The 9,461-nt window shown below is 35.0% G+C and overlaps 2 protein-coding genes and 1 long non-coding RNA gene across 4 annotated transcripts; 1 reads left to right on the forward strand and 2 right to left on the reverse strand.

The window, feature by feature from the left end:
• Window positions 1-256: 256 nt before the first annotated feature.
• On the forward strand, window positions 257-3,521 carry LOC149736230 (uncharacterized). The gene is made up of 2 exons (XR_016384981.1): window positions 257-290; window positions 2,691-3,521. It is a non-coding gene; the product is annotated as an uncharacterized LOC149736230 (long non-coding RNA).
• Window positions 3,522-3,862: 341 nt separating this feature from the next.
• LOC149736231 (sterile alpha motif domain-containing protein 3-like) lies at window positions 3,863-5,801 on the reverse strand. 2 transcript variants are annotated; one of them, XM_089877524.1, is made up of 8 exons: window positions 5,526-5,801; window positions 5,243-5,462; window positions 5,084-5,174; window positions 4,879-5,028; window positions 4,615-4,821; window positions 4,411-4,549; window positions 4,239-4,312; window positions 3,863-4,174 (listed from the first exon to the last, which is right to left on the reverse strand). In XM_089877524.1, the coding sequence occupies exons 1-8, from the start codon at window positions 5,743-5,745 to the stop codon at window positions 3,908-3,910; spliced, it is 1,368 nt and encodes a 455-aa protein (XP_089733650.1). In that variant the 5' UTR covers window positions 5,746-5,801; the 3' UTR covers window positions 3,863-3,907. The 2 variants fall into 2 exon arrangements, with proteins under 2 accessions (XP_089733650.1, XP_089733649.1); XM_089877523.1 differs by having other exon boundaries at window positions 4,615-5,028.
• LOC149736232 (uncharacterized) lies at window positions 5,754-8,845 on the reverse strand. The gene has a single exon (XM_089877522.1). It carries the CDS (start codon window positions 8,167-8,169, stop codon window positions 5,809-5,811), a length of 2,361 nt encoding a protein of 786 aa, XP_089733648.1. The 5' UTR covers window positions 8,170-8,845; the 3' UTR covers window positions 5,754-5,808.
• Window positions 8,846-9,461: the final 616 nt, after the last annotated feature.

Raw genomic sequence — 9,461 nt, forward strand, 5'->3', positions numbered from 1 at the left:
TTGATAAAAACACATCATACCGATATCATGCGTTGGAGCAAAATTTCACCTTTTTGACTTTTTGCAAAAATAAAAAAAATTGGGAATTTTGGTAAAAACACATGATACCGGTAGCATGCATTGGAGTAGAATCTCACTTTTTTTACTTTTGCAAAAAAATGTATTTTTCTTGAGTTTTGATAAAAACACATGATACCGATATCATGCGTTGGAGTAAAATTTCACCTTTTTGACTTTTTGCAAAAATAAAAAAAATTGGGAATTGTTCACCCTATACTTAAGCATAGGGAGTCGGTATTATGTTTCTATTTTCGTTTCTCAGGCGTGTATAATGTTTCTAATTCAAAGATAAAGTTTCTAGAAACATAATCCAGAAACATAATCCCTGGAATGGAAACCTAATACCTCTGTTGAATTATGTTTCCGAAACAAAATCCAGAAACATAAGATTTTAGCAAAATTAATACATAATGTTTCCGAAACTTAAGTACAAAAAAATGTCACTAGGTGGCAACAAAGAGCATATTTTTTCGCATTTTTAAAACTGAACAGTTTCGATACACTAGAAACATAATAATGTTTCTAAAAATGGTATTATGTTTCCGAAACATAATACAACACTAGAAACATAATAATGTTTCTGAAATGGTATTATGTTTCCGAAACCTAATACAACACCAGAAACATAATAATGTTTCTGAAATGGCATTATGTTTCCGAAACCTAATACAACACCAGAAACATAATAATGTTTCTGAAATGGCATTATGTTTCCGAAACCTAATACAACACTAGAAACATAATAATGTTTCTGAAATGGCATTATGTTTCCGAAACCTAATACAACACCAGAAACATAATAATGTTTCTGAAATGGTATTATGTTTCCGAAACCTAATACAACACCAGAAACATAATAATGTTTCTGAAATGGCATTATGTTTCCGAAACCTAATACAACACCAGAAACATAATAATGTTTCTGAAATGGCATTATGTTTCCGAAACCTAAAACAACACCAGAAACATAATAATGTTTCTGAAATGGCATTATGTTTCCGAAACCTAATACAACACCAGAAAAATAATATGTTTCTGAAATGGCATTATGTTTCCGAAACATAATACAACACCAGAAACATTATTATGTTTCTAGTGTGATAATAATGTTTCCGTAACATAATACAACACTAGAAACATAATAATATGTTTCTGAAATGGTATTATGTTTCCGAAACATTATTATCACACTAGAAACATAATAATGTTTCTGAAATTGTACATATTATGTTTCCGAAACATTGTTACCATACTAGAAACATAATAATGTTTCTGAATAGTATTATGTTTCTGAAACTTTCGTCTGCGCCATGTTACAGTGGTTAACGCGCCTGCCTCGGACGTTAAGGTTGCGGGTTGAACGCTTGTAGCTGCTAATAGTGTGGCCGTGTGGGCGTATGGGTTCTTGGGCAAGACACTTAACGACAAATGTTCTCCAACCCAGTGGTCACTAATGAGTAAAACAACCGTGTAATAAGGACTGTCCTTGCTAACATAGTTACCACACCAGAAACAGAATATTGTTTCTGAAAAATTATTATGTTTCCAACACATTATTACTACAAACCGAAACATTATAATGTTACTAAATATGGGAATATGTTTCTGATTATGTTTGGTGTTCGGAGTATTATTTGTAAGTTTAATAACCTTGCCACTGCCCAAGAATTCAATTATATCCCCTTACACGTGTCGATCACAAAAAAATGAACTTTGTTTAAAGAGCCTAAACACACCCAAATGTACATCGCTTTAATATATAGAGTGTGTTTTTCTAATTCCAACGACACCTTACTTGTTTTAATCGGTCCTGTATAACCCAAGATATATTCCACCTCAAACACCGTGAAATTCATAAAACTGATTTGAAAGCTGCGTGGCGAAAGAATTTAAAAGTGTACTACGCACGTGACAAAATTGTTGAAGCGTGGCCGCTCTCATTCTGAAAGGCGAGAGGCAGTGTTTTCAGCGAAAAACGAGAGAACAAAAAAACGCATGCTTCGCTTTCACGAATGAATCAGTCACGTGCCTAGTACGTTCCTACGTCACAATCACGGAGCTCGTAGTAAAAATAGGATAGCGCTAGAGATCACTGTTTGAGGACGAATATCTCCGCCTATACTGGTCCAATTTCAAAAAGCAAAGTATTTTTGGAATCAATAAAACGGTCGCTTTTTGAATTTACCACAAAAAATAAAAGTAACGCGGGTTGTTTTTACGCATTTTAAGACTTTAAGTAAACAAAAAAAAACTTTTAAAAGAGTTAACAAGGTTGGGAACCCGGTAGAAATGGTGTCATAAGTGCCTTTACAAACTGAGTATAGGGCGGGAAAGTTTATATTCGATGTTGTTTTAAGTGATTTAACTTTTGTTATATAATTAGTTTATTTTTTAATTCGTTTTTTTTTATACCCTTTAACACTTTGTAGTGCTGGTTTTAGTTGCTTAAATTCAAAATACATAAATGTACTGCCACCTAACGAGAAAAATGGTGTCTTATCAAGGAAACTAACGACGGTTTTACAATCTTATATAATACATGCATTCAATATATGTTTACTATTATGCAGTACGATAATCAGTTACATCACAATAACGCCTCTGACGTAATGAATTCGCTTTACTTGCAGGTGTACTACTGGGCTTGCGCAAGATTGTCAATATACTCGTGTCTGTAATGCAACAGCAATGGTTGGTAGGACGCAATACCCTAAAAACACCTAAGTTACAAAAAGCCATTTTTAAAATTTCGATTGTGACGTTTTAATCGACACAAATAGCATTATTTCATGAACAGACCAGACGATCCTACGGAAATGTAAGGCAGTATAGTGATCACGAAAACGTTTTCTGTTTTCTTTACTTGATTACAACTGTTCATCACACAAAAATATTCGTAACATTCTTGTTTTTAAAGAAATTGTGGCGCATATAGTCACTGTATTACCGCATTAACTTAATATCAATTGCACTGAAATAAATTGATTGTTTGATAAAATGATAGAACTTTGCGGTAGCATTACGACACTAATACCAGTACTATAGCTCACTTTCGGCTGTTTTAGAGTCGTTCCAAAGTCATGAGTAATCACACCGAAGTATTATGACGTCACAACTGTGTTACGTAATAATCGACTTCGCCTCCGCACTACTTTTCAAAAAGCTGGTGTCTATATATATTCGTTTCGACTGATATATTTGTACCGGGCGCTATTGCGCATGCGCCGTGACGCTACTGCGCATGCCCTGTAGGTCGGAACTTATATACGGGCTCTAATAAATACGTACCGGCTAAAATACGTTCCTGGGCAAAACGAAACACATTTTGCACCGTTTCAAGGTACATTTGTACCATCTGCACTGTTTCGGCGTCGCTATGTCTAATCACATCAGACATCATGCTGTGCCGATAATTATCATTAATGAAATAAACACTCAAATCACTTCGTTGTTACACTTGACTATGTTAGTATTTTTCTATTATGTAATTGTAAAGCAAAAACAAAGAGTTTAGTTCGAAATTAGCATTGTTTATTTTTGATCACCTGGGGGAAATATTTTGTTTGTATTATACACAGCTGATTTTGTTTATGTAAGTTTACAATGAATGAGAAAGGTATGGTGTTATGTACACTGTAAATCAAACAGTATCGTAGTCACCACCCGCAAGGGTGGTCCCACTAAAACACCCCTATGTTGGTGGTTTCCACCTTTACCGGAAACCCAGCGTGTGGGTTTCCACCCTGCTGAACGTCGTCCAGGATGCTTTTTTTCCACCCCTGACCGGGTAACAAACACCCCGTTATAATTTAAAGAACGTCATTTTTATTAGCACATACAAAAGTATTCAACGTATTGTGTTCAAAATGCGCTGCACAGGCGTGCTAACGTTTTCCTCTATTTCGGCCAAGGCGGCCAACAGTGACAAAGATTTACGATTTTTTTTGGGAAATTCAATATCAAAAACCCAATAACATGCAAAAACCATCACTGCAGCTGCGTTTGCATTTTCAGCGTTGAACAAAAAAACCCTTTGAACATATATGCCAATTTCATTTTTTGAAATGACCATACATGGATAGGGACTCTCTGGAAGCCACAATTCCTCCTTTTTCTGCAGGAAATTTGTATGTAAGTAAAATGAAAATCTTTCTAGGAATTTGTAAGAAATTACAAACCATGTTATAGATCATGTAAAGTTCTGTTTCTTCTTTAAATACTCTTGGAAGAAAGAGTAGTGCCAAACTCTTTTCTGTTAAAGTAAAAAAAAAATTGAATTAAATTTCATGAGGAATAAATTTCACCATGTTCCAAAATAAGACAACACATGCAAAATTCACTTGTGCTTACCATCAACCATCCACTTATCCAATTCACATGGTTTGGCAATTTTAGTTAAATTTCCCAGTTTTTTCCAAATGTTAGGATTCACTGCATTTAACTTAGCTTGTATATCAGCTTTGAAAACACGTTGTGCTTCTTCCAGAAACTGAAACACACAATATTAGTAGAATACAAATAATAACAATACAAAGCTGACGACATGTTACTCACACATAATGGTAATCTTAAGGCGGAGTACTTTGATATAATGTCCGAAATACTTAAGTCCCCTTCCTGAACCTCTTTTCTGCGTATGCTGTAAGTTCTGGACATTCTGTCTTGCAATATATCAAGATTTCTTTCCTTTTTCTTAAGTTCGGCATCCAAGGCTTTTATGTGTAGTTTGATACTTGTTGCATCCTCCGTACAATCGGATGCCTGTGAAATTTCAAACCTTGCCTTAATGCATACTACATCAAACCAAACTATACCTACCACAAACACACGCTTTGCTGATTGTAACTGGTCATCGTCTCTCCTAGCATGAAAACCATATTTCCTTTTCATAGCTTTCACTGTATCATTGTTATACATGGGTCTTCGCATATCCCTGAACCTTTGTCTAAGACTTACTAGCCATGTACCCTGCATATTATAAAGTTTTTAAAATGAGTCAAATCACTATTATATAAAACGTAACTGTAACATCTTTTGTACTCTTATCGGCCAGGTTCGGATATTTTTTTAACAGTGCCATGCAAACAGATTTATATTCAAATGAAGTGGGATATCTGCAACATAAATTAATACTAACTTTATATGAAAGAAGTTTTAAAGAACAATAACAAAATATACATACAGTGTGTAACAAGCCATGGAATCAAAAATGATTTGTCCAATCTTTTTTCTAGTGTGTGTCGATATTTCTTCGTTTGTCTCCAATATGTCAGAAATGAATGCAGGAAACTTTGGCAGAGAGTATGATAACAGCCATGATTTACTTGTTTCCCCACGTGCCATGCTTTCTTCCGATTCCGACGAAGTATTTAATGGTACAGTACAATCGGATTCAACATCCTCTGTAATTAAAAACAGGGGTTAAATCATTATCATCCTTTACACAAAAAGTAGAATGAAAGTACCTTCAGTTACAACACGAAGCTTGCCTTTTGACGGGAGTTCATTCAAGTTGTCGGATATACTAACCCATTCTTCAAAATCCTCATCAAACAATTTCATATCAAAACCTTGATCAAGTTTGAAACTGTCCATTATTTTGTCAGGGATTTCAGTTTTGTTGCATGTAATAACTTTTTTTGTACTGTTAAATACAACTAGATATTTACAAGGCATACAAGCCATACTGAAAATCTAAACAAGAAACACAGGGTTAGTGCTGTATAAACGCATTTATCATTTTTAAGCCTATTGTTGCACAAGTGTGTGTCTGAGACGAATAACTTTTTTATCACCTATGTCATATAAATCAAGGGGGTGATAATTTAATTCAAATCCGGGTTGCAGAAATACTAACTCCTCTGTAGTGCTAACTATGTAGGAGTGCAAATGTCTGTCAAAACTTTTAGCAAGTACATATACACAAACAATTACCACATATTGATGATAAATAATAATATCCTTGATTTGGCCAAAAACAGGTAATTCATTATTTATGTCAAGTAAAAAAACATTTCCATACACATACTTTGCACCATTTATATGGACACTAGTGGCAGAATACAAAACACTATCTGCGCAGTGAGGTGTCAAAGACAAAAGAAAAGTGGATATTTTGGTATCAAAATTGTTTAAATTAGTTACAGTTTGATTACCAACTTCATTGACTTCTGCTATACATGTTCCACTAAAATGTTCGTAACATTTTCCATACTGCAATCTTTGTGCAACTGTCAAACAAATGTTTTTAAAGTTTTGTGACACTTTCGCTATTTTTTTTAACTTCCTGTGAAACGACTCGAATCTCATACACCACAAGTGCCTTAAAGGACCATAATATGCTATAAGTCTTGGATAATGCAGGAGAAAGTGAAATTTTGGTTTGATTAAGTCTTCTGCTTCCTTAAGAAATGAACAATAAAATTCATCAATCAACAATTTTAAGTGATTCACATGCATTACATCAATTTTAGGTGCAAAAACAATTTCCATTATTTCTGCCAAAAGAGAATACAACTTCCATGCTTTGTCTCCTTCTGGAACAAGCTGTCCCACAACAAGTGGGATTAGCCTAAACAAGCACCACGTCTCACTTGCACACATTGAAAATTTTCCATTAACACGAACAACTTGTCCTGGTAGACTCCTCGGTTTATTCTTGTAGTCTGTTGGTCCATATGGAAAGCAGCTAAGCTTTTCATTTAATTCACTGATAGAACAAATTTTTTCTGAAGATAAGTGTCTAAAAAGGTATTGCAAAAAATACTGCTGTACACCTTCCATGCAGTCATGCATAATATCTGGTGGCAAAGACGTAACAGGGGAAAAACCAATTACTGATGAAAATGCACAACTTTCAAGTACACCGTATGCACAAGACAATGTGCTGTCCATTTCAACACCACTAACATGCAGTGCATGTGTGATGGGATTTCTTAAAACAAAATCTTCTTCACGTGTTTTTTGTTTTAATTCGCTATATAAGCACATACAAAAGCGACATATTCGGCCGCTACTAAAACATTTTCGAAATCCGCCAAGTTCATGAGCGCCAAGGTTATCAGCAGACAATGTTGCTATAGTACCATATAGTGTATGTGCACCATCACATGTGACAATCCCTTTCTCTTGCAAAAACTGTAAATCTTTTATAAGAGGTTTAAGAGCAGTATGATAACCAATTGTTTTCAGCTTCTTAGATTCAATGAGAAGAGCCAAAAATATATTTTTCAAGCTAGCACTATGTTTTACACCAATGTTTCCCACATAATAATAAAACACAGTAAGCTTGTGCTTTGTTTTTGAAGAACCTAGTGGATTACAAACTTCCAGTTCATCGCAATAAAAATGAAGTCGCAACAAGTCTCGGTTGCCCCTGAAATATGATTTTGTACGAAAATATTCACCGTCTGTAAAATCACAAAGAACATTTGTCTGTGAAGCACATGATCTGTTATTCAATAAAACTGCCTGCAGCACATCTTGCTGGTTTAAATAATTCGACAAAGATTTTACTATTGGTACATATTGAAAAGTTATGTTATTATTATCACTCTTTACTGTTTCAGGTTGAACCAACCCTAGCGACTGACAGCTCTGCTCAAACATGGATTTGTTCTGTAATTTCTTCCACAGGTCTGGTAAAAAATTTGGATTTTCTAAATGCTCATTGAATCCAACCTCAGATTTGAAGTGCTTGATTAAATTTTGATGAAAATGGGAAAACAAGGCAGTCATGTCATTTATAATGGTTTCATATGCGCGTTGAGGCAAGATATAACGCTCTCGTAGTTGCAAACAAAACTTAACAAAATTGCTCACAAACGTTTGCTCCCCCTCACAAACATTATCGTCAGATGAATTGGGTTCGTGACATTCCACATAATCTGAAACAACTGGATCTTGCTGATGAATGATTGATGAATAATTGGAATGCATTCTTAGGAGATGCTTTTCATAGCTCCGTACACTTGAATAAATTAAACCACATTTCGCTATTTTACATTGGTAAATAATAGTCTTTCCATGCTCAAACTTTAAATGGTGAATTAAACTTGGTTTGGCCATTGTTTCACAGCATTCCTGATATGGGCAAGGTATTCCCTCCATTTTTAAATTAGGTTAAATAGACTGTAAAAGTAAGTAAATAACATTGAAAATGCAATTATAACATACCGATCTTTATTCTTTACTTTACTTCCTAACAGCGTTTGCACTATATTAATACAAAAAAACCGAACACGTTTCACAAAAACTGCATGACGGAAATGCGCATGCGCAGTAAATTTTCCCACGACCACGCCGCAAACACAGAAATAACAATAAATAAATAAATAAAACCAACTTTTGAACGTGACCCACTGTCTGTTTGACATTGGTTTACTTCGGTAATTTAAAATCAAATCAAACCTAAAACAAAATTCTTTTCGAAATGCAAAATTGGCATACGAGTGAGATTTAGAAGTATATATTTCAACAAGGTTTTACAAATAAGCCAAATGCACTGACAACTTGTTTATATTATAGTAAATACTCAATGAACGTCCGGAATAACAGGTGTTTTCTAAATATATGGGTTAGCGGAATTTTATTTCACTAAATCCAATATTTTGATTAGTGGTGGCCAACTCCACCTTTTGGGTGATGGGCGGGTACAAGATATGCTGATATAAGTCAAATGGTGGAAATAGTGATACCACACGTGTGTATTTCCACGCATTTGTGGATGTTACCACGATAACAAAAAAACCACCCCTAAATTTCCACCTATATGATTTACAGTGTAAGCCATCCTGTTTGAGAAATTTGTTAGTTTTACTAATCTCAAATTATTCTAGGCACAAATAACACTCAACTTAGTTCTGTTGACTTTAAATCAAAAGCTAAAGTTCCAACGTGTAAAAGTCTGCAACGTTTTCAACGGAGGGTGGTAATAAATTTGGACCGGATGGTCATATTGGAGTCGCGGCGCATGCGCAATACAAATATACCAATCGGAACGAATATATCAAGACACCGGCGCCTATATGCACGGAGCTACGGCAGTGTATGACATTACAATTAGGATTGTGACGAAACAGTTATTAGCGGGCAAGACGGTTGTAAAGTGGTTTAGTAATGTAGTTGGTGCTTCTCGCTTAAAGGGCCTAAACACACCCCAAATGTACATCGCTTTAATATATAGAGTGTGTTTTTCTAATTCCAACGACACCTTACTTGTTTTAATCGGTTCAGTATAACCAAAGATACTCCAGCTCAAACACGTGAAATTCATAAAGCTGATTTGAAAGTTGCATGGCGAAAAAATGAGAAGTGTACTACGAACGTGACAAAACACGTGACAAAATTGTTGAAGCGTGGCCGCTCTCATTCTGAAAGGCGAGAGGCAGTGTTTTCAGCGA

Source organism: Ciona robusta, chromosome 4, assembly GCF_009617815.1.
Source record: "Ciona robusta chromosome 4, ASM961781v2".
In the NCBI taxonomy this organism is placed as follows: Eukaryota; Metazoa; Chordata; class Ascidiacea; order Phlebobranchia; family Cionidae; genus Ciona; species Ciona robusta.

Coding starts and splice junctions, on each gene's coding strand:
- LOC149736232 (XM_089877522.1), bottom strand. CDS start 8,169: ATGGAGGGAATACCTTGCCCATATCAGGAATGCTGTGAAACAATGGCC.
- LOC149736231 (XM_089877523.1), bottom strand. CDS start 5,745: ATGGCTTGTATGCCTTGTAAATATCTAGTTGTATTTAACAGTACAAAA. Junction 5,175..5,242: donor TCCATGGCTTGTTACACACT/GTATGTATATTT, acceptor TTTATGTTGCAG/ATATCCCACTTCATTTGAAT. Junction 5,029..5,083: donor AGAGTACAAAAGATGTTACA/GTTACGTTTTAT, acceptor TATAATATGCAG/GGTACATGGCTAGTAAGTCT.